The sequence below is a fragment of the Camelus dromedarius genome, chromosome 14, assembly GCF_036321535.1.
Source record: "Camelus dromedarius isolate mCamDro1 chromosome 14, mCamDro1.pat, whole genome shotgun sequence".
NCBI classification, from domain to species: Eukaryota; Metazoa; Chordata; class Mammalia; order Artiodactyla; family Camelidae; genus Camelus; species Camelus dromedarius.
In genome coordinates this window covers 52,315,930-52,340,547 of record NC_087449.1, presented here as the reverse complement: position 1 = coordinate 52,340,547, position 24,618 = coordinate 52,315,930, and the positions used below count along the sequence as shown (strand labels likewise).

The 24,618-nt window shown below is 52.5% G+C and overlaps 1 protein-coding gene and 1 non-coding gene across 2 annotated transcripts in view; one reads left to right on the top strand and one right to left on the bottom strand.

The window, feature by feature from the left end:
- Positions 1–24,192, bottom strand: part of SLC9A1 (solute carrier family 9 member A1) — a 47,177-nt gene extending 22,985 nt beyond the window's left edge. The window contains exon 1 of the mRNA XM_010993754.3: positions 23,018–24,192. Coding sequence (XP_010992056.1) covers positions 23,018–23,369 — 352 coding nt within the window. The 5' untranslated portion in view covers positions 23,370–24,192. The remainder of the gene's footprint in view (positions 1–23,017) is intronic.
- TRNAT-GGU (transfer RNA threonine (anticodon GGU)) lies at positions 6,374–6,445 on the top strand. Its single transcript has one exon. It is a non-coding gene; the product is annotated as a tRNA-Thr (tRNA).
- Positions 24,193–24,618: the final 426 nt, after the last annotated feature.

Genomic DNA, 24,618 nt, shown 5'->3' with positions numbered 1-24,618 from the left:
TCCTATCTGCCTTCCCTGCTTTATCATTCTTTAGAGCACATACCACTTCCTGACAGTCTGTCTGTGCTCACTGATGGTTTCCCTGACCCAGAATGTGAGCTCCGTCAGGGCAGGCTGTCGCAACTGCTGTCATGTGCCTGGAGCTGTGCCTGGCACACAGTAGGCTGTGCCTGGCACACAGTAGGCTCTCAATCAGGACTAGCTCAGTGGATGACTGTCTCCTGCCTCAATGACCTAACAAGGTTGCTGTGAGGACCACATGAGACCTAGACATGGGAGCACTGAGCAGACTACGAGATCCTGTCGGGGTGGGTTACTGCAGAGCCGTCCTCCCAGGTGCCGCTCACACTAGCTCCTTCAGCGGCTCTCCCCAAATACCCCCCAGGGCAGAACTAGTCACACCCAGGGCTGTGATCCTTCAGGGCCTGGGACACACGGCCCTCCGCCAGAGTCTTCCCACACTGTGTGGTTGGTTGGCTGCGTCCTCTCCAGACCACTCCTCAAGGGCAGGGACCCTGTCCTATTCACTGCCAACTCTCCAGCACTTAGCACAGAATCTGGCACATGGCAAGGATAAGACTTGTTTGTTGAGTTTGCATGACTATTCGTTGGATTTAACTTAACCTCCAGTGTTGGCGTGAAGCTTGTGTACACTAAAAGCTACCTGAACTGGCCTAAGCCTGAAGGAAGCGCAAAGTCCCAGCATCTGGAAAGGCAAGACGCTGGTGTAGCTGGAGGACTTCTGCTGGGTACAGATGACAGTGAAGGCTGAAGAGGAAATAATTTCTCAGGCAGTTATAAAACAGCTTTTCCTCTGGTCCTCACTAAAACCCAGAGCAAAAGACAACAGATGAGGAAACAGAAGTTCAGAGAGGTCCGTACATTCACTCAAGGTCACACAGTTAGCAGCAGAGCTAGGTCACAAAGCTGAGACAGCTGACTCCCAGTCCAGTGCTCAACCAGGGCCAGATTGTGAAAAGCCTTAAATATCCTGGAGAGGGAATACTGGGTCAACCTGGTGAAGCAGGCAGAGCTGCTGCAGGGCTTTGACAGAGGATGGTGAAAGTCTTGCCGGAAAGTACCTGGGGGAGGGAGTCAGGGAGATGGTGCTGGTTCCCAGGCTCAGCACCCTGGGGTGAAGCAGAGCTCTCCAACTGCCTAGCCATTAAGTCTGGGCTCCAGGGGCAGCTGGCACTGCCTCCTGCATATTTCAGCAGGTGGATAAGCCCCCCTCTCCATCTCACTTCCACATATCTGCAGAGACTAGAAAGCTACAACTGGAGAGAGAAGGGGCCGGAGCCAACCCCAGGCTGGGGATCAGGAGACCTGGGTTCCAGTCTAGACCCTGCCATCACCTCACCAGGTGCTTTGAACAAGCCCTTGCCTTTCTCTGGCCTCAGCCTCCCCATCCTAAGAGGCATGGTGAGAGCCTTTCCAGCTCTGACATCTGACCAATGAGCTCTGCTGATAGACAAAGCCAGGGCTCTGTAATACCCACCATCTCTGTCCAGGTCAACAAGCACAGTGTCTGGGCCCAGAACAGTCCGCATGCAGAAAAAGGCTGCGTGCGGCAGCATGGGGCAGTGTAAAGAGCCCTGGTCTGCTAACAAGGGAGCTGGCTTCTGTCCCAGTTCTAAACCTGAACTTACCTGTGATCTCTGGCAAATCATAGTATTGCCCTGAACCTCACTTCCTTCCTCTCTAGCATGGGGATGAGCGATACTGTGGCACAGGGTGGTTCTGAGAGAGAAGAGGGGATGGAGGTAAAAACACTGAGAGGAAAATAAAAGAAACATTCAGATTGCTGCAGCAATCATTGTGACAACTCCACTTCCAAGGAAGACACGAAGAGGGTGGAGGACACACCTTGGATGAAGGGGTGGGATGGCAAGATGCCTCTCTGCTGCTGGGGAGCAGGGTACATCTGCCCTCCAGGACTTGGCCTCCTCTGTGGCCCAGTGTGGCCGCCACCTGACTTGGCTTCCACAAGAGCACAGCAAGAATATCGTGACACCAGAGGCCTGCGCCCTCCATTGGAGCAGAGGCTCATTCTGGAACCCAGGCCGAGCCCCACAGACAGGCCCCATTGAGAGGAGGACCCACCAGTCATGTGGGGGTCTGCACTAGGGGCAGCTCCTCTTGGGGGTGGGCAGCCAGCACTCTCGGGAACTGAGGTAGAGGTCTGGGCCAAGGGAGGCAGTCCACGTGCAGGCTGCGAGGTCCCGAGTGAGATGGCTGGGAAGGGAGACATTGGAAAAACAAACAGGGTGTTGCCTCAAGGTTCAGTCCAAAGTTTCAACTCAAATTCAGCTATCAGTCAGGGAAGGCAGGGAGCCTGCGATTAAGACACAGCATGGTCTTGAGAACCCAGCACCAGGTTTCCTGGCTCTGCCATCTACTCACAGGTAGGTACTCAACTTCAGAGTCTTGATTTCTTCATCTGAAAAGCAGGTCTCATAATCATTTCTATCTCAGAGAGCTGCTCCAATGAGATGATGGACATGGTCCCATCACTGCCCCCAAGTCCCAGGCCAGAGAGGGCCCGATGGCCCCAGAGCACAGCCACACAGCACACTCTGAGGCAGCCCCTCCGAAGCAGAGCTTGGTGCCCTGTCCCTGTCATCATTGGATCCAGGCTGAGCCTGGCTGGCAGAAGTCCCTAGAGGTGCTGAGGGAAGGCAGAGGGGAGGCTGAAGAGAGGCAGGAGCCCTCTGGAGCCCCACTGAACCTGCTTCTAGTCCCCTGTAAAATCTGTAAAAAACTTCCTTCCAGGGTCCCTGAACACGGATGTGAAGAGGATGTGGCTCACGGATGTGGCTGGGCCTTGCAGACGCAGGTTTCCTGCAACCTCAGCAGCGGGGTCCCTGAGGCAGGCTGCTGGCGTGGGGAGGCCAAGTTCCCCCTAAGCAGGTGCCCGAGGCATCCGTCTCAGGGTCTGCCCTGAGTCCCCAAACACTTCTCCTAAAAACAGCCCACCTAGCTGAGCGTCAAGACGGAGGGGGACCAGTAGGCCTCTCCCTGCCTCCTCTCCCTGTCCACTTAGGACAGTTTGCCACCTCAGGCCTCCAGGAGCCAGGAGATGCGTGGAGTAGATGGGAGAGCTGAGCATGCTCAGAGGAGGCTGCCCTTTAGAGGACACTGCAGAGAAGAGATGAGGACACAGCCAGCTGCAGGCCTTGGTCCTGGTGCCAGGAAGGCCCAGCACTCCAGAAACAGCAAAGGGAAGTCAGCCTCTCCTGGGGAAGAAGAGGGGCAGCAAAAAGCCACAGGAGGTTAGAAGAGGCAGGGCCTCCCCAGACCATTTCAATCTGACCCCTCCACTTCACAGATGCAAGGAATGATGCCCAGAGACAGGGAGGGACTTGGCCAAGGTCACACTGCAAAGTGGTGGCAGAGCCAGGAGTCACACCCAGAACTCATACTCCAAAGCCAGTCCTTGCTTGGAATACAGTACTACCCTTCATCCTACTCCCACCTTCTGGAACTCTTCTAGAGGCACCTCCCAGGCCCGGGTCCAGCCTGCACGGCCCCTTCTTAATGTCTGCACACACTGCCTTGGGGGACACAGTGCAGCCGTCTACCTGCAACCAGCATGGGAAGGGAGAATCACACCAAGCCCTGTGCTTTCTCATTTTGCCTCAGTAATGCCACGAGGTAGGTACAGTTTCAATTCTGGGGGGAGAAACTGAGGCTCAGAGCCTAAAGAACTTGCCCAAATGGCACACAGCCAGCAAGCAACACAACTGGTATTCGATTCCAGGACTGCCTGATCCCCGAGGGCAAGCTCTGCCATCACGCCACGTTTCTCGATAGGAAACGATATGTAACAGCTTCCTGCTGTCACTCTCATCCTCAGGGCACAGGTGCCGGCCTCTGGCTCCAGTGGAGCTGTGCGGTGAGAGCCTGGCTGGAGGCCGGGAGCCCATCAGTGACGAGCAAGGTCCCAGGCAGGCTGAATAAAGAAAGCCTCCATCGGCACCTGCTTCCCCCTGGGCAGGGCCCACCGTCATATGAGCCTGCACATGGCACAAAGGCGGGGATGGCTGTGGCAGCAGGAGCTGGGGAAGCAGTCCCCGCAGGGCAGGACACGGAGGGCCTGGAACTCCAGCTGGAGTCCTTGCTCTGATCAATTCACTGATGCTCATGAGACGGGTCTGTTGATGCTGATAGCACTCACAGAGGGCTCCTGAGTCCTCACAAGTACCCGGTGAGGGAGGCCCTATCATACCCACATCACAGATGAGGAGCCTGAGGGTCAGAGAGGTAGGTTGTCTGCCCAAGGCCTCTTAGCTGGAAAGTGGCAGGGCCAAACAGGACTCAAGCCCAGGAGGCTGACTCTGGAGCTGACAGGTACTCATCCTCCAGGGCGTTTCTGAGCTGGGTTCCTCATCTGAGCCACAGAGAACATGATCTGGATAACTTTTTTCTCTATTCTCCAAAGGATGGACCTGACTACAACTGTCTCAGGATGTTCAAAGGAGGAGGCTGGGGGCCTCAGTATGGAATAACTAGTGCTGTTATCAGTGGAATGGAAAGAACACTATCCCTAATGCTTGTCCCCACACTGCCCTAACTCTAGGCCTTGGGTTTGCTCCTCTGTGAGGGGAGAGGATGGGGTAACCTCAAAATAGCTTTCACCCTGGCATCCTAGGATTCAAGTTCCACCACTTTCTGGTGCGTGTGACCCTGGGTAAGCTAGTTAACCTCTCCAGACTGCAGGGCCCTCATTTATAAATGGGGACACCTCCACCCACCTCACACACAGGGTCAGGTGAGGCCCACCGAGACAATGAAGGCAGAGGGCTGAACATGGAGTCACACGAGCAAAAGCTGGAGCATGAGGTGGTTGTGCCTATTCTTCGTGCAGAACTCCTGTGACACCATTCACTGCCATTAGAACACGTGTCACTCCACAACCTCACCCTGAAAGCAGATACCAGGGTTAAGAGCCCCTCCCCAAGCCCTACCCTGGACCAACAGGGCACTCCCAGGTGCAGCCTGCCCAGCTCCAGGATATCACCACAGGTGCTTTCATAATGAGCGGAGCTGTGGCTCCAAGACAAGCAGGAGTCAGAGCGCGGGGAGCCACATCCGCCGCTATGTGCCTGGCACCACATGTGGTAGCCAAATACCGAGGAAAGTGGGGCCCACCTGGCCTGGTACCGAGCAAATCTTATCTCACCACATTCTTCCCTGGGAGGAGCAGAGTAGTGAGGCAAAGGCCCAGCCCATGCTGGTCAGGGTTTCGTTTCCGGATTCTTGACCTCAGCCCAGGTGTAATCTCACAGGCCTGGGGGACCCCTCAACTCTCTTGCAGAAGCTGTGAGGGTGAAGGCTTAGGGGCTCTAAACACTGAGCTAGAAGACATCTGAGAGACTACGCAGATCCAGGCCTTCATCTGCCTGAGAGGACAGGGCAGGGGTGCTAGCTTGGCATCTTGGAGGGGAGGAAATGAGCTCACAGAACCCCAGGTTTGGGGGTCCAGTTAGGACAGGGAAGGCACTGAGCCTAGACCAGGGCTGGATCTCATTCCCATCCAAATCCCCACTCTTCTGCCCCACCTTCCTGCTTTTCTACTCTCTTGGACGCGGGGAGGGTGGGTACAGATCACTGCCTAATCACTCCAGTAGTCTTAGCCAGGGACCAAGGAGGAGATCAGGTCTGGCAAATTTTCTGTAGTGCCTTCTCCCTAGCAGAGAGTCCCCATAGATAAGTGAGGGGTCAAGTTCTCATCCAGAGAGAGTGGGAATTGAGGAGGGAGGAGTGGGGCACCCTGGGAAGCTGTAGCTCCAACGACTCCCTTGGCTCTGGCTCCATCATTTGCTGGCTCTGTGACCTTCCCCAGGCCACTGTTTACTCACGTGTAATATGATGGGCTGAGTTAGCCTCTCAGAGGCCTCCTCTAGCTCTGACAGCCTAGGATTTTATATAATAACTGGCACACATGCATCACTCTCCATTTTGCTTTGTATTTTCCCATACTTTGTTGCACTGAAACCTCATGACATCTTTCTGAGGCAAGTAACCTCCTAGGTTAAAGGTGAACAAACCAAAGCTCAGGGCATTTAAACCCAAGAACATACCCAGATAGGGCACAACAGAGCCAAGGCTTGCACCCTGGGCTCCAGAAGCAAAACCCTGGGCTCCACATAGAGGAACACTGAGAGCGGCCCGACCAGGCCAGGGTGGAAGGCCTGAGTGACCAGTTCAGGAGCTCACCCTACCTGTCTCTCTTGAAGTTGCTTCTACGATGCAGATAAGGGGACTCCTTTAAAAGCTCAGATTTAATGACAAAAGTAAGCTGCAAGAGATATGGACAGCATGATCATTATGGTGAAACAATTTTTATTAAAAAGAACTTCACGGGGGGTTGGGGGGTGTAGCTCAGTGGTAGAGCCCATGCTTGGTGTGCATGAGGTTCTGGGTTCAATCCCCAATGCCTCTGTTCATGGGAAATAAATAAATATTTAAAAAATTTTTAAACTGAAAAAAGAAATAAAAAGAACTTCACACAACTGTGGGGAAGAGTTTAGCCAGATACACTGAACTGTGGGGAGTAATCAGATCTGAGGAGCAGGGGAGTGAAAGGGATATGACTTGCATTTTTTTTCTTAAGTACTTGTGTAGTATTTGTTGGTTTTTTTTTTTTTTCCTTTTTACAAACAACAACAACAAAAATCTGGGGGGAAAATTTCTGAGCACCGGCTCTAAGTCAAAACTCAATGTTAAACTTTGATTATCTCATCTGATTTCCACAAAACCCCAGTGGAGTATAAGGATGTTCATAACAGCTTTATGCATAATTGTCAAAAGCGGGAACCAACGCAAATGCCCATCCACAGGAGAATGAAGCAACTGTGGCTTATTCACACAAGGCAATGCCACATAGCTACAGAAAGAATATAACTCTGGGACATGTGACGATAGAGAGGAACCTCACAGAAATGCTGAGCAAAAGAAGCCAGACACAAGAGTACCTGCTGTCTAACTGCAGATACACGGAGTTGAAGAAAAGGTATAACCAAGTGACAAAGACAGATGTCAAAATGTTGGTTCCCTCAGGGGAGTACAGACTGGGAAGGACAGAGGGGACTCCAGGAGGGCACACAGATGTCCTATATCTCAATCTGGGTGGTTAACATGGACATGAACATTTGCAAGTAATCACTGAGCTGTACAATTTAAGATCAGTGCACTCTACTGCGGGTATCTATGTATATTATTCCTCAATTAAATAAATAGAGGGAGGAAAAGATTTAAAAAAAAAACATGCAGGGGAAAATTATTTCCAGAAAAAAAATGATGCTCACAGGTCAAGTACTTAGCCCAAGGTCATACACCTGGCAGGTAGTAGAGCTGGGATTCAAAGCCAGGTTTGTTGGACTCTGAAGATCTTAAGCCACCAGGCTATATTGACCCTTGACTGCCCTGAAGGATGCCTTGAGTCTCCTAATGGGCCCCTGTGTCGCTGCACAGGCAGCCTTGCCCATGGGTTCACGACCAGCTTGCTCCTCACTGTTAACCACTGGTCACTGTGGCTCAGTCACCTGCTCACACCAAGTGGAGCCAGGTCCCTCAGGCTCAGCTCACTGAGAGCTGCTGTTTAACCAGTGAGGCAAGAAGGAAGCAGAGGCTTGGCCCACAAAAAGCTTTGAGCCTGCTGGGAGCTGGGACAGGAGGAGTGCTCTGTGCCAGGAGAGGGTGCCTGGTGCACACCTACCTGCCATGACAGGCCCTGGCTCACAATGGGAATTTCAGATGTGGAATGATAGCCGAGCAGCAGAGCTGGACCTGGGCTTGGCTCTGACACCTGGCCTAGCGCTCCAAGTGCTAGGCTTCACTGACCCACTTTCTCCCATTAGGACCCCAGCTCCTGTTGACTCAGAAAAGCTGGATCCTGCAGGTCAACCTCACCCTTCTTCCCCACCAAGAGGAGAAGAACTTTGAGGAACTTGGCTTCTCCAGAGCCACCCACACTCTGCTTTAAATTCCCAGCCTGCGTAAGCTCCCCCTCCCCCTCCAAAGGGAGCCACCTCCTGCTGCTTGGCATGGAGTCCCCGTCTCCTGCAGCATCCTTTCCACTCTCCCCCCAACTCCTACACAATCCTGGTCCTGAACAATTTCCTGCAGCTTCCCATCTGATCAATTTCTTAGGAAGGATAATTATCCATAGAGAGAGGAGGCGGAAAATTCCCAGAGCCAAGAATATTAGGAAAAACTTCATCTAGTTCATTCTCCACCTGCCAGGAGAGCCTTATTCCTAAACACAGTCATGGCCACGCCTCCCTCCCGAACCTCTGCAGTTCCTGCCACTACAGGAGAGTCCACACTACTCTGTAGTGAATCAGAAGCCTTCCTGACCTGTCCCAACTTCGGTTCAGGCCTCATCACTGCTCCATTCTAAGTGGCAGTGCCAGAACTGAGACCGTCTGCCACCAGGGCCCACGCTGCATTGTGCTGCCTCCCTGTGTCACTTCAGCCTGCCTCGTATTTAAGCTGTTTACATGTCTATCTCCCACACAAAACTGTCACCGCTGCAAGGGTGGGAACCACCTCCCACACAGCCGTGCGGATATGCAGTAGGTGCTCAGAGGCAAGTTGAAGAGGAGGTGAGATGCCTGGGACCACCACCTTGCCCCTGCAGAAGGAACAGGGCACTGTCCCAGAGGGAACAGTGCAGGAGAGAAGAACCACTTACGCTACCACAGAAGAGCTCTGGACTGGGGGTTGGAAGGCCTGAACCAACCCCAGCTCTGCCACCACCCACCGTGGCCTGTGGGCAAGTCACTTCCGCTCTGGCCTCTGCTTCCTTCTCTGTGAGATGAGGGTCAGGCTCTGTCACTGCTGGCCAAGCCCTCACTGCTAGATGCCCTCCACAGCTTTATCACTGAAACTCCACACTGTGCACGTCAGTCACCGCACAGCTGCAAGAGCAGGAGCCAGGATTGGAGTCCAGGCCTTTTAGTCCCCAACCCCCTTATCTTTTTCCATTACACCTCCTGGTCCTAACTCTGTCTCTAGGCTCCCTCCCAATAATAAAGTCTGACTCTCTGATTCCAGACCTGCCCCTCTGGGCCTGATAACTCCCCAGACCACGTGAGACCACAAGGTTCAGCCAGGAGCAGGCATGTCAGGGCCCTCCCACATGACAGGTCTGGTGACATCCTGCCTGCGGGCGCTGGGCTGGGCAGGGGAGGCAGCAGGAGTGCAGCAGAACCTGGCACCTCACTCAGCCCCTCCCCTCCCCACACGCTCTCACCCTCTCCTGCTCTGCTCCGCTCCCTGTCCACTTCTTTCTGGACACGGCCCTCCATCTCACTTCTGGCCCAGCCAGGGGTGCCTGTTTGGAAGTTTGGCTCTTGTTCTTTCATACTTCCTGGTCAAGTAGCCGTGGGCCAGGGATCTGCTTTGCTAAGCTTGCTGCAGCCAACCCAAAGATGGAACCAATGCTGGGAGCCACCTCTGGCCCCCCAGGCTGCTCTGTACATCCCTCACTATGTCAGACCACAGCGCCCTGCTCAGTGGCACTGCACAGCACCGGGTCCAATCCTGAGCCTAACCCAAGGCCCCCAGGCAGTAAATGGTTTGACTCCTACCTTCCTCTCTGTCCTCACACCACGCCTCCCTCTTACTCCACTCCAGTTTCCTCAAACACTCTCTCCTTAGGGACCCTGATCTTTGAAAGGCAGGCTCCTTCTTATCATTTGCTCAGCTCAAAAGCCATCTCCTTGGAGAGGCTTTCACTGGCCATCCAAAGTAGCACGTCTTTCTCATATTTATCTTATTCAGGACACTTATCGCAGCCTGACATTGTGTCCACTGTCCAACATCCCACACTGGCCTGGGAGCCCCTGACATCAGGAACCTCCTCTTCTTGCTCCTGGCTGTGTCCTCAGCACCCAGAAGAGTGTCTGACATGGGTGGGATGGGGTGGGGTGTGCTACATATTAGACCAGGTGGCCAGAGAGGCCTCTGAGGAGACGGCATCTGATCCAGAGCCTGAATGAGGCAGTCGGCCTGCAGTGGTCTCCAGGCAGCCTTCCAGGCTCTGGGTTCTGTATGGAGGAACAGGCCTGGCAAGGTTTGGTGTTTGAGGAACCCAGGGAAGCTGGTGTGAGTGGAGTAGAGGAAAGAGCAGTGGGGAGTGAAGGAGAGAGAGGTATAGGGCATACATTTCCTTGGGATTTTTACCCCAAGTTCATCAGGAAGCAATTTAAAGGTTTTAGCAGGAGAACACCACGTTCTGGGTTACATTTCTAAACCATTCCTCTGGCTGCTTTATGGAGAGCTGATTACAGGCAGAGGGGAGTGGAACCAGGAGATCATGCTGGAGGCCTCTGGAGTCACCCAGGTTAGAGATGCTCATGGCTTGGACAGCGAGAGCAGAAGTGGAAATGGAGGGAAGGGGCAGGCATTCAATCCATGGAGCCATGCTTTCCACCAGCCCAAGAGGCCTGATCGAGTTCACATCCCTCTGGCTGGAGTTCTAGATGCTCAGGAATCCAGCCCAGCCCAGCCCACCTACCCAATCCTATTTCTCACTGACCCAGCCCAGATTTCCCCCAGGCTGGCTGGGCCTCCTTCTCAGGTGCCCACCCATACACTGGCTGCTCAGAGCCGAGCTGTGCGGCGACCCTCGCCTGAACTTCTACCTCCCCCGCCACTTCCCCTCCCTATCTGAGGGCCTGCATAAAGGCCCCTGTTCCCTGCTCATTCCAGCCACATTCCTCCCCTCCCTGAAGTCCTTCTGGGCTTTGGGTTTGAGGCAGCGGCCCAGCAGTCATCAAGTACTTAATTATCCCTCTTTTACTTTCCCAAGGTAGCTGTAAGCTGGATAAAGGCAGACACCACAACTCGCACCCTTCGGGGTTGTCAGGACACTCAGACAATGATGTGCCACAGAGAGCCCCCACCACCAGGCCAGGCTGCCAATAGGTCTCAATCCTCAATCAATGGTAGCTCCCTCCTCACCACTTATCTACGAGGGCACCCATCCCTGGTGCTCACTGTCCTACAGGGAGGCTCAGCTTCTCTGCCCAGCCAGGCAGGTGGGTTAAGTATGTGTGGGGGTGAGGTGGGGGTGAGGTGGGGGTGACGAATGCCCCAGTAGGTTCCCAAAGCAAAGATCAATGGCTCTGCATTATCTATGGCTTTGCATTATCCACATTTCTGCCTTTCTCCAGCTCCTCCTTCCATGTGAGATAAGCAAACTCCTCATAACCTTCAAGGTCTCGGAAATCTTCCTAATCCACCCCCAACCCCACTCCTCCCATGCCCCCACAGCCCATGGGCCCCTGCTGTGTGTGGCACTTCACACAGGCACATCACAAGTGCCTATTTACAGCCAGCCTCTCCTGGGAGGCTGGCATTATGTTTATTCATCATTCCATCTTCAGCATAGCATTTATCAGGCACGAATCAGTGTTTACTGAGTATGTGTCTCCCCCTCTTCCAACTGAAGACCAAACTTAGATATTTCTGTTCACGGTCTCATCTGCATGCCCACCCCAGTCCTGGAGACATTCAGCCCTACCCCAATACCCTCTGGCCTACATACCTAAAATCATCCTCCACTGCTAGACTTCACTCTCATCTCTTCCTTTAATGCTACAGGACAGTGGCAACTCCCATTTCTGAGAGCTTATGATGTGCTCGGGGCTTTACAGACATTACCCCATTTGATTGGGGAAACTGAGGCTCAGACAAGGTGATGGAGTTAGGAAGTGAAAAATCTTCTGCCCTTAACATGGGCACAGATCACCTGGCACCTCATCATAGCTGGGCCTATTTTAAAACCCATCATCTGTTCTGCAAAATTTAGTGCTTTTATAGTTACACATCAACTTGTCATAGAAAATCGCGCTTTGCTCATTAAATGTTTCAAGTGATAAGTCTTGCTTAAGGTGGTGAAATGACTGTTATGTACGAGAAACAGCACAGGACTTGGAATGTAAGCCCTGGGTCTGGTTTCAGCTGTGCCGCAGTCAGGATGTATGACCCTAGGCAAGTCACCTAACCTTGCTGGGCCTCAGTTTCCTCAATTGTATAAAGGAGAATGACAGTATCTCCCCAAAAGGCTTCCTGATACATGCTAGAAAATGTTCTACCAACCTCATTAAAAGGATGAATATTATTTATCCATAGCCACCTCACCCTTGCCTTTAGCACAGCACTAGACACACAGCAGGCCATCAGTAAGTCTCGCTGAATGATTTTTCAGTTGCTGGGAGATTCAGGAGTCAGAAAAAACAAGTCAGTACTTCTCCTCCTCCTGACCCTAGAGGTACTCCTAAGTGCCACCATTTATCATGTGTTCGGAACGTGTCAAACTCTATGCCATGCATCTTACACGGGTGCTCTCCCTGAATGCTCCCAACATCCCTGCCAGTGTCACTCCATGTTGCAAGATGATCATATTGAGACTCAAATAGCGGGAAGTGACTTACCCAAAGTCACAGTGCTACAAAGTAGTAGAGCTGAAATTTGAATCCAGGTCTGTCAAGCTGCAAAGTCATCATGTTTCCAAAGGTAACTGCTTGGAGACACTCCTCTGCAATCCAAAGGTCCTGCCCTAAGTGGAAGCTTCTGGCAGTGCCCAGTGAGCCATTTCACACAAGCATCTCATCTAAATCCTACCTATCCTTCAGGGGCTAGTTCACCAGTCACCTCCATAAAGCCTCCCCAGACGTCCCAGGTGGGAAGGTCTTCCTGCCTCCTCTAAACCCTAAAAGGATTCCGTCTGTACCTGGAATCACACTCACTTTCTACTGCCTGATTCCTGTGCATCTGTATTAAATTTCTCAGACCAGTCCCTGAGTTCCTTGAGAGAAGCAATTCTTGTGCATCTGTTTGTTCCACCAGCCAGGCAGGCCCAGAAGGGTGCTGTAGGGTGCCAGCTCCCTTCCCCTCTGAACTGTAACCTGAGTCTTGGGCTGGACTCAGCTAGGTGAGCTGGCCCTGCCTCATGCTGCCTACCTGGTACAGCATCGAGATTCCTATGGGCCCTGGCCCAGGACTCAGGAGGTAAGATCTCATTCCCTGGTATGATGGCAAAGATGTTATAAAAGCAGAGCACCCAGGCTCAATATTGGCTTGTGATGGAGTACAAAGGCCTGAGGAATTTGATGGGTGAGGGTAGAAGCCTCTGGGTCCTGAGCCTTGCACTCGGTTGTCCTTCAGAGACCTGTGTGGCCAAAGCCAAATGGCTTCCCTGCCAGAAACAGCTTTCTGATGGATACTCCAGCAGGAATCTGCCCTTCCTCAAGCTTTTAGGGCCCACTTGAGAGCTACCAACGCTTAGATACCAACACCCAGGCCAAAGACCACGGCCCCACCTCTTGGTCCAGCTCTTACTGCCTAGAGACCCCTGGGTTAGTTAGCAGAGCAGGGAAGGCTCTCCCTCTGCCATTAATTCATGTGCAGCTCTGGGCACATCCTCTCTAGGCCTTAATGGGAAGGTGAGAGAACTGGATCAAAACATCTCCATTCCCCCTTTGGGCCCTGGGACCATAGCTATGATAAGGTCCTTTCTATCTCCAAAATTCTAGAGGTAGAATGATATTCTCTACTTTTACTCCCAGAAGCAAGGAGTAGGAGATAGGGGTCCTCAATCCAGAAAACACCAGAGGCTACTTAGGGCTACCTAGCATTGCACCCTCAAAGTCTGTCTCCTTCAGAGGCAATCACCCCTTGTTTCTGCTGCCTCCAAGGCAGCTGCTTCCCCTAACAAGCCTCAGAGGTATGTGTGGGGCGGAGCCACTTTAGGAAAAAGGGCGAGAGGCCTGAGTTACCTCCTGGGGTGTCAGCTTGGCTTGCCTTGGAAACCCAGCAGACCCAGGGGGCAGAATGAACCCAGTACCTTCCCTGTCTACACTGGGCAGGGCGAGCCTGCTTTGTCTGCTTTGATCCTCAATCCAGAAAAGCTCTTCTCTACTTTATGGAGTCATTTTCCGTTCTCTTCCCCTAGGACACAGCTTATTCATGCAGAGTGAGTTCAATCTCCTTGCCTAGAAGGAGTTCTGCAGTTCCCCAGGCAAACCCCACTCATCCCACTTCGTCCAAGGAAAGTCTTTTACCCTTCTTCAAATTCCCACAAGAGAAAGGGCTAAAGCTCTTAACCTTTGTGTATGTGTGTGTGGCAGCGGGGGGAGGAGGGGCACAGACCCTGCTGAGAATCTGTGGCTACTGTGGGCTTTCTTCCTCTAATAAAAATATACACGTCTGCAGACTATTTGGCGGGGGGGATCCTATGGGTCCCCTGAACTTCATCAAGGACTCAGGGAAGACCCTTAGGAACCTAGATCCTAGAAGAACAGCAGGTCACCCAGTCCATTCTCCCTCCTAAGCCAAAATCCCTTCTAAGAGCAAGCCCCTCATCCAGTGATGCTCCTTTTCACCTGACCCACTGCTCAGGATCACCTCCCTCAGGGAGCCTTCCCACACCTCTCCTGCTCCTCTCTGAGCCCCTCAGCAGCCTGAGCCACACAATTTCCCACTTGAGCTTTCTCTACTGTGTGTTGTCTGACTTCCCCAGCAAGAGAGCTGGCTCTCTGCAGACTCATTCATTTAACCCCATAACCCTGAGCTCCCCATAAACCTGAGCTGGGGTTGGAGATGACCCATGATCATGAACTTGAGAATTCTGTGTTTTGAGGCCAGGGTTCATGACAGCAGTGGCCCATTCCCCCAAAGGATGGGGTTGTAGAGATCTCTGCCCAGGCCTCACCAGAGTAGGGGCTCCTTTGGGAGACTGCCTTTCCTGCGAGGAAGTTCCAGAGAGACTTTCAACAACTGAAATCAACAAATAGGGAAACTAGGCCCAGGGAGGCAAAATGACTTGCCATAGGTCAATATTCCAGAAAGAGGCAGAGCCAGGACCAGGACCCAGGTCCCTGGTCCCTAGTTCCCAGCCTAGAGCTCTCTTCCTTTACACAAGTGGCCTTATGAAAACTAACTCTGTCCTCACACTCCCACATTCATATATGCACGAGAGAATTTCTGAAAAGATGTACGAAAAAGTTAACAGTCCAGGGAGTATGACGGCAGAGATGGTCAGCGAAGTGACAAGGGAAACTTTTTTACCTTAACACCCTCTGTACTGCTGGGTTTTATTTTTGTTTGTTTTCTTTACCACGAACTTGTTTTATTTATTCAAATTATAAAAATAAATCTGCCACAGAAAGAAGATTCTGGCCCCAGCCCACTCCCAACACACACATTAAAACAAAGAGAAGCCGTAAGTCAACTTGTCCAGGTACAACTACAAAATTAATGAGATTGCTTTTTTGCATAGTTTATGGCCACTGGTCTCATTAATTCACAGTCACGGTGCAGTTGATGGCTTGAGGAATCTTCCCGGGAAAAGCTTAATTCAATTAGGGCTCTCGGCAGCTCCGTGAGGAAGCTCTGATATCTTGCTTTTACTTATACAAATTGAGAGCAGACCAAACAGACTCAGACTTTCCCAGAAAGACCCCACCCAGCCCAGAGAGGATGCCCTTGCAGGCACTCCATTAGAGCCAAGCCGAGGGAGGCAGTGGGAGAGGGAGCGGCAGCAGCATGTACCCACGGGCTGGCTGATGCCTGGAGCATCGCTCTGTGTCCAGCTGGTTTCTCGTCTGCCTCAAAGGCTTCACAGGGAACCTGTCTCTACATGGAAATCAGTCATGCACGCATTTGTTCCCCAAATATCTGTGCTGGCACAGAGAGGAAAGCAAACAATGGTTCTGCCCTCAAGGGGATTATATTCTTGTAGGAATCAAGTACTAAGAATAGCTCTCTCTGTCCTGCCTGTGTGCCTAATTTCTCTCCATCTTCAAGACTGGCTCAAGTTCTACCTCCTCTGAGAAACCGTCCCTGACCACCGGTGCCCTCAGGGACCTCTTGCTCTCTCTGAACACTGCCTCTGCCAGAAGTCTGCCCAGCCCTCAGCAGGGATTGAAGCAGACTGGAAGCTCCTGGTGAGCCAGGCCTGGGTCTCACTCTTGGTTCCTTGCTGTGCCACAAGCGCAAAGCCTGCTGGCCAGTTTCAGCTGACCTGCCTCTTTGACCCTAGACAGGCAAATTAATTAGCTGCCCTCAGTCCTGGTTGGCCAGCCCAAAGCCACAGCCTCTGTGAGTGTGCCAGGCACACAGTAAATGCTATGTTAAGTGTTAGCTACTTATTATTTTGGTGAGCTTATGGGCTCTGCCTGACACACAGCTGTGATGTCATCTCTGCCTTCAGCAGCCTGGTCTCAAACCGGCTGAGTACTGTGGAAGGGCCAGTCTGGACTTAGGGGTAAATGCCCCCCAAGGGAATGACCGGAAAAGGGACTTGGGAAGAAACAAGACTTCTCATCCTGGACCTCACTCACAGCTGCTTAAGGAAATATGTTTTCAGACAAGAGTTTGCCTGGGTAATTTGGGGGAAATCCAGATTCTCAGAAAGTCAGTGTCAGAACTCAGGGGTCATGTCTGGCCCAACAGACCCCAAAACCGGCCCAGCGTATGGAAAGAGCTTTAGGGGAAAGGAAATGAAGTCAGCATGATCCCAGGGAAGAGGGACAGCTCACTGATCCCGGCCCAACTCAAAACTTAGTTCAGTTAAAATTAGATTAGCCCGTAAGATTAAAAATACCCACATATAATCACGGGCTGCCCGAAAGCATCAGTTGATGCTTGTCGGCATCCAAAGAGACGGTTTGGCCCAGAGCGGTGTGTGCAGACAACCTTGGGGAGACATGTCTGACTCAGACATTTGCAGGGGGAGTGAGTGCTGCAGAAAGAGGCCCACACAGGCGATGGATGACTCAGGAATAACCCAGGTCCTGGGTTTGCTGAGTGCGCCTTCTCTCCCCACCACAGAAGGAAAGGGGGGCAGGTCGGGAAGTGGGGTGACAGGAGGAGGGAGGGAGGGAAGCAGGCCTGCTGGCTGTGGACAGGCTGGCATTCCCAAAGGGAGCCCAGGGCCCCTGAGCTCCAGTTCCCTGTCCCTCCTGTGTTTCTGAATGCCACCAACTCTGAGAAGGGCTATTTGCTTCATGGTAGGACTTGGAGAGGGTCGCAGTTTTCCCCCCAAACCCAAGAAATGAGGAACAGAGAGCAGCCAAGACTTGAAATACTAAAACTTTTAAACCTTCCCTGTTCAAAAGGATTATGGGAAAAATAAAACTTCTGAATTGAAAGGGGATCAGGGCATGATGATGAAAATATGAGCTCCAGAGTCAGACAGATCTGGGCTTCAACCCCAGTGTTTTCCGGCTGTGCAAGGACCTGACACAGCCTCTGAAACAGGAGCTTAGCAATGACAGCTAATATAATTAACAAATATTTAACACAAATACTACAAATTAGGAAACGAGGGCTCAGAGAAGTAGTGCCTTGCCTGAGTCACACAGCTAGGCAGCAGAGAGCTCAGACCAGATCTCAGGCCTCTTGACCTTCCCCCTCCCGCCCCATCAGGCATGTTTTCTGTTGTAATTCACTTCTCTGCCTCTCCTTTCTCCTCCCAGAGGTCCTGCAACACATCAAGGGAAAGGAAAAGCCCTCCATTTCAAAAGTTTCCTGTACCATAGACCATGAGAATGACAGATCCCAAGTCCAAGTCAGCCTTCATATTCTTTCTTCATATAAATACACACGTACTTGAGGGTTTAAGAACTGGGCTCCAGACCACCCCAAACCACCCTGCTCCTTCAGTCCTTCCCTGCTCCAGGAGGAGTGTCCCACCTGTCAGCCACTCAGGTTACCAATGTGGATATGCCTGGTCATTTACTCTAGTTAAAGCCCCTTGGGACCTCGGGTCCCCTTGATCATCACAATGACCCAACATGTCAGCCAGGCAGGAAACAGGACAGGACCTTGGGTTAGAAGTCCAGGGATTGTGTCGTTTGCCACTACTTGCTAAGTGACCTCAGGCAGGTCTCAACCTGAGACTCAGCTTCCTTAGATGCAAAATGGGTACATCAGTACCACCTGCTATTCTGGCCCACAGGACCACTGAGAAGATCAGCTTTAAATACTGTATATACAAGTGCTTTGGAAATAAGTTATAATACTAATGAGAATTACGAATAAAATTCCACCTGCCTTATAGGGCTAAAAAAAGTTGTGCCATCTGCTCCCAACACAGAGGCTGCCCCTCAGGGGATCCTGCTGGGCCCCGAGGGTAACCAAAAGCAGCCCAGGCCCCTTCCAGCCCAGAGGCAGGAGATGGCAATCACAGGTTAGCCACCCTCTGCTGGCTAAAGGAAACTACCATTTAATTGGCACTCCCCTGCCGAAGCAGGGAAGAAGCAAGCTTGGTCAGACCACTGAGAGAGCAAAAAGATGACAGGCAAGGTCACCACCAGAGGACAGGGATAGGTCCAGCCTGGCTGTGGGATTCAGGGGCACACATGCAGACTCACAGGGACAGAGGGTGGGCAAAGCCAGCACAGAACCTCTACAGCTTTTCAAGGCAAGGAGAGCTCCCACTGACACCTGCCAGCCCCCAGAGGGACTCCTAAAATTCCTGAATGCAGGTGCAGTGAGCTGGGCCCCGCCTCCGTGCAGGGTCCTGAGCATCTGCTGGGGGGAACATGGGGGACAGGAGATGCAGCTGCACCTCTCGAGGAGGTTATGCCAAGACTCAAACGAAAATAAATGGCAATTCAGCATCACAGCAGATAACCCCTCTGAGCTGTTTCCTCGTCTGTGAAACAGAGATAGCCTTTATCTCATATGATCTTAGTAGGAGTTAAATGAGATTACTTTTATAAAGTGCCTGACATGACTCTGTAGATACTCAATAAATGGTAATTCTTATTAAAACACCCCCCTCCTCCGCAACAGAAGCGATGTCATAGGGCAGGCTAGGCGTAATGCCAAAGTAGTGGATAAACAATAAGGGATACGGCTTTGGGGGAGAAATGAAAGCAATGGCTGTGGGCTGGAGTGGCCTGGGAAGACCGCCCAAAGGGGAGGAATCTGAACAGGACCTGAAAGCTGCCACAGCGATAGGGGCACCATGCTGGGCATTCCCATGTTCGGGTTCTATGTCGATCCTGGACGGTAGAGGCAGCATCCTTAGCTTCCGGATGAGGCAAGTCAGGCTCAGAGAAACCAGACGCCTGGCCACCCAAGTACTGAGAGGCAGGGGCAGGGCCCAGGCTTTGTAACCAGGTCTATCCTTTCCACCAGAGCTGGAGGAGCTGGGTGGGACAGGAAGCAGAGGAAAGGTGTGCCTCGTGGGTGCTCAGCTGAGTGAAGTCTGAGCAATGTGACCAACAGAGGCCCTCTAAGTGCCCTGGCACCTCAGGACACATCTGTCCTACCTGCAGCTTCCTCCCAGTCCCCAGCTGACCTCCCCTCTCATTCTGCAGTCACTTAGCTGTTTTCTCAAAGAGAAAAAGGTCACCTTTTTTTTTTTTAAGAGAGTCCCATCTGGGATTCTTGAGATAGTTTCAAGGTGACCTTTAAGTTGTTCCTCTCTCCTTTTGAGAAGTGAGAGAGGCGAGTTCTAATCTGATACAGGAAACCAGTTGCTGGGTCTGATTTCCACAGGTGTGAAGTGGGCAGTAACCATCCCCACCTCCCCTCCTCACAGGCTTCTTCTAAGGGGAAACGGCAGGACACACCTTGCAAAGACCAAAACCAAAAAAAGCTAAAAGATGTGAAGGGACAAAGGAAGGCTTTTTTGGTCTCTGGTCAGGAGGAGAGATGAATACCTGCTTCGTGGGCCGCCAGGAGTTCCGGGTCAAGAATGTGGGTAAACAAACACAGGGGTGCCAGTAGTGAGCTGGGTTAAGGTGAGGCTCTTCCTTGAAACAAGCTCTGGACCAGGAGCCAGGTGAACAGGGACAAAGCAGAATTCATGCAGCGTCCAAACCACAATGTGGGCGGGGGCATGGGATTACCTAAGGCTTGGGGTCACTCTCACACTTCTCCCAACAGTCTGACCCCCACTCATGCCACTGGCCCCTCCCTACCAAGGAAAAGGCAAGAATCCCTGCCTGTTGAAGAGAGAAAAAAGGCCCAGAGAAGGGAAGTGACTTGCCTAATGTCACCCACTGAATCAGTTAGAAAAGGACCCAGAAGCATCTACCCTAGAACTTCAGCTGTAACCCCACCCCTCCCACACCCATCTCTGACAGAGTCTACCTGAGGCTCTGCTCAACCATGAGGACAGGATTGAGAATTGCACACAGCACTTTCTATTCTTAAAGGAGGGGAACCTTGAAAGGGAAGCAGCTGCCACAGATGACAGAATGAGGCCTCCAACACAGCTCCTACCCACGCTGGGGCGCTGAGAGAAGAGGCAAGACCCTAAAATGAGCTCCCAGGCACCTGAGTATCTCATAGTGCAAAGGGAGCATGGCCTCAGCCCCCCACCCCTTTCCCCCAAGTCGGTTGGTGCCATGTCCCCTCCCCCCAGGACCTGCTCTGGAGGCAGCTTAAGAGAAAGGAAGAGCAAAGGCAGTAGGACACACCCTCCACCCTGAAATCTTAAGGAAGGACACCCAGTGGCAGCCTAAGTTGAGAGATTTGTAATCCTCCAGGCTCAGAGGAAAACCGTAGGAGGCTGATGTAGGGATGGATGAATTTACCTTAGCTGGTTAACATACCCAACAGGGGCACCTGCAACTCATTGAGTGTTTCCTGTAGGTACAAAGTCAGCTTTATGTGCATGAATTTATGTCATCATAACATCAGCAGCACTGTAGCTAAATACTATTATTTCCCCCTTTTTATACTTGGGGAAACTGAGGCTCAGGAAAGATAAATGGCAGAGTGGGGCCAACCTTGATCCAACACTGCAAAGGTAAAGGGGATAGTGGGCTTTCACTTTTTCCTATCCGAACAGGGACCCTCAAGATCTTTTGGCCACCTTTCTCTCTATTCTCTTCCCCAGGAAGGCCAGATGCTAGGGCACCTCTGTTTCAGAGGCAGAAAAATGCCCCATCATGCCAGAGACAGTCTTTTGGAACTGCAAAGGCCCTCAGAGACCATATCCAGCTTCCTCATTCTATGATGGGAAAATAGTGGCCCAAGGCTGAGTGACTTGCCAGGGTTACCCAAGTCAGTGGAATGGCAGAAATGTCAGACTTGGAAGAGGCCACAAAGATCAACTGACAAGTGGAAAGGCGTGAATGGCCCAAGGTCACAGAGGGAGGTGGGACAAGAGGCCAAGTTTCCTAACTTCTAGATGATACCCTTGCTATGGCACCACCTCTGCTCTCCAGCTGCCCAGGGGCCCGGGCACAGGTTTTGGTGGGGACAAAGCAGGCCAAGCCTGACCCCATTAGGATTAGAGATAATTAGGCCTGCAGTGACCCACTACTGACTGTCCACTGTAGATCTTGGTGGTCATGCTATCCACCTACCAGTAGGTACTGAGACCCATAGTGCTTGCAGTGCCCTAACACAATGCCAGGTGTGGCTGGGAGGTGAGGGGGTTGGAGAGAGAAGGGCAATTTATAAATAGTGCTTGTGAAGCCTCTTCCTGGTCTCATACAGACAAATGACACATCAGTCACTTCAGCTTCTTACAATAAATTAAGACACAAGGGTTCATGATTCAACTGATCTGGTCAAATTTAGAGATTCTTGCCAGTTTCACAGGTGGGTAAGACCTGCAGAAAAAGGCCCTGGCTTGTTCAAGGTCATGTATTTGTCAGAATCATTACACCTGGCTCCCCTTGCCCAGTCCTTGATTTTTTCCAGGAAGCTGGCTGCCACCAGGGGATAGGTGCTGGTAGTCCAGCTCCATGCACAGGCCTGCTACTGTCATAGCACCAAAGCCCCATATCAGGAAACCACCTCCTGGATGTGTTAAAACAGAGTCACCAGTGCCCTCCTGCAGCATGTCCCAGAGCCTGCCTCATACCAGCCTGGCATCGCCACTCAGCTCCTGCATGTCCTTGGGAAAGCTGCAAGGCTTCCTGCCAAGAGTCACAAACTCTCCAAACCCAAACCAGCAGAGTCCCAGGCCCTTGTACCATCCACAGCTAGCTGGGGACTAAAAAAGCAAAGGCAGCTTTCAAAGCCCCCTTGGATACCACTTCCAGGGACTTCTGGGCTGTGCAGGCTCTGGTGAGCCCCATCCATCACCTAGCAGAACAGAGTGCTCAGGCCTAGCAGGAAGATACTCTGGAAGGGAACAACTTTGCTGCTTCCTTCTCCCAAAAAGAACGTGTCAAAGTCTCTTCAGACCAGAACATTCCCTGAGCCCCTCTACCTGTCCCTCTCTCACTTGGTTGAGCAGCCAGCAGGCCAACATGACTGGCTGGCCCAGATAGCACCTTGAGACACAGCTAGGTGCCAACCTGGAGGTAAGCTGCGGCCCGACCGAGCTTGGACCTCCTCCACTCTTCCTCCATCCCCAAACCAGACTTCAGAAATTTCCAAGGCCCCCGGCCCATAAACTGTATAAGGAATGGCATTCCCGGGCAGGAAACTGACTCAGGGGCTCCCGGCCAGTCTGGACAGGCAGAGCTGACAGATAACATTCTGGGAAAGAAGGAAGGTGAGACTATGGGGATGCCTCATCTTCTACTACACTTCTAAGTCTCCAGCACACAGGTCCCTCACTATACTCAAACTCCTTAGACAGATCAAGTAGAAATATACTCCATTCTGGAACACCCTCCCATGAAGCGTGTAATTGCACTGGTCGCTGTTGACAGAGCAGATTATGCCACTTACTGAAGACACTTTCTGCCTCACACAGCTGGGTGCCTGGCTCCCCTTGGGGTCTGGCCCAGCCAGGGGAGACTTGCCAGGCCTGGAAACCTAGCTGAAGATACCTAGTATCAGAAGCATCCCATTCTCCAGTCCTGCTCTCTCCCAAGAACGATGCTGGCTCCAGTCTTAGGAAGCCTCAGACCACAGAGGCCACAGAGCTCAAGTCTAAGAAGGACCAAGATGGCAGGATGGGGGCTGCCTATGTTACGGAAGCAGTCCAGACCCTTATTCCTGGGCAGCCTCAAACGGTGAGGATGGGGCACGAAGCTCATCCGTTTGTGGGCAGCGGAAGCATAGGGGAGACTGGACTTACCTATCTTCATGAGGCAGGCCAGCAGGATCCAGAGGGAGATTTCGAAGGGTGTGCGCACATGTGTATAGTCGATGCCCAGGACTGGAAAGGCCTTTCGATCTTTCATGCTGTGTTCAGTGACGGAATGGTTAACAGGGCGGCTCTCAGGGGCAACCTCCGGTGGGGCAGTGGTGACATCCCCAATAGAGCGTTCCCGTGGCGGCTCTGAGCCTCTGATGGTGCTGGCAGTAGGGCTGGGCTGGAGGCCATGGCTTCTGAGAACGGGTAGCAGCCCCACCAAGGCTACCACCATGAGCAACGAAGGGAAGATTCGCGGCGGAGAGAGGCTACAGACGCCAGACCACAGAAGCATCCTGCTGCTCCCTCAACCCTTAGCAAAGTGAGAATAAGACCTGGGACATAGGTAGCAATGGGTCAGTAGGGAGGAAGAGACTGGGGTAGTCTCTAGGCAAAGTTCATGTTTTAGAGATGTGTTTTTGTGGAAGCAGTCCTCTGGAGGTGGAGGAAGGCTGGGGGTTCACGATCTAGAACTCCAAACTGGGGAAGAGGGACAAGAACCCTGTCAGGATCATAGGAGGAGATTAAAAGATCTGGAACTCCAGGCCTGGGAATGGGAGTGGGGGGAGGGGAGAGACTGCGCCCTAGGGACAGAGGAAGGGACAGGATGGGTTGGACCCCAGGCAAGGAAAAGGAAAAGGGAAGGCGGCGACCCTCGGCTGAGGAAAGTGACTGAGGAGCTGGGACTCACGGAGCCTGAGCTAAAGGAAGGGGATCAAAGCAGGTGGGATCCAGTCTAGGAGAAGAAGAAAGGGGGCTGAGAGCCCAGGCTGCGAGGAAGGAGTGAAGCCGGAAAGCGGCCGGGAGCTTCCCCACCCAGAGAAGGACCTGGGTGCAGGCGCGCCGGGCTGAGATTCCGGGGAAATGGAGGGAGGCGGAAGGCGGAGGCAGGCGGCCTGGCGAGAGGATGCCTCGGCGCGGGCTGGGGGCGGCTCACAGTGGGCCAGCAGCAAAACGCCCCTCCTTGCGGCCCCGGCGCGGCGCTGCGTTGCGCCCTGGCCCAGCTTCAGCTCCTCCGCGTCCAGCTCCAGCTCCAGCCCCAGCCCCAGCTCCAACTCCAGCCCCAGCTCCAACTCCAGCCCCGGCCCCAGTACCGGCGGCAGCTGACTGATGCCTTGCTGAGCCCGGCGCTGCCACTTATAGGCACCAGCGAGCAGACAGTGCAGCGGGCTAGAAGGATCTGTCAGCGCCCGCGCGGTGCAGCGACCCCTGTCTCCGAGGGGAGGAAGTATCGCGTTGAAAGAGGAGGGAGAGTCAGAGATGGCAAAAAAGTCCTGAATCTACAAAGATTCTGATAACACGGGTAAAATGCTCTGCTATTTACAAAGGGCTTTCACATCCACCCACAGTCTCATGGAGACTTCCTAATATTCTTGTGGAGGATGTACTATCTTATATATTTAGTTACCATATGACCTTGAGCAAATTACTTAACCTCTCTGTTCCACAGCCTTCTCAACTGAAAAAGTGGAGGTAACAAGAATACATATAAGTACTCGTTAGCTCATATATTGTAGTGTAGTATATGTGATGATTAAATGAGA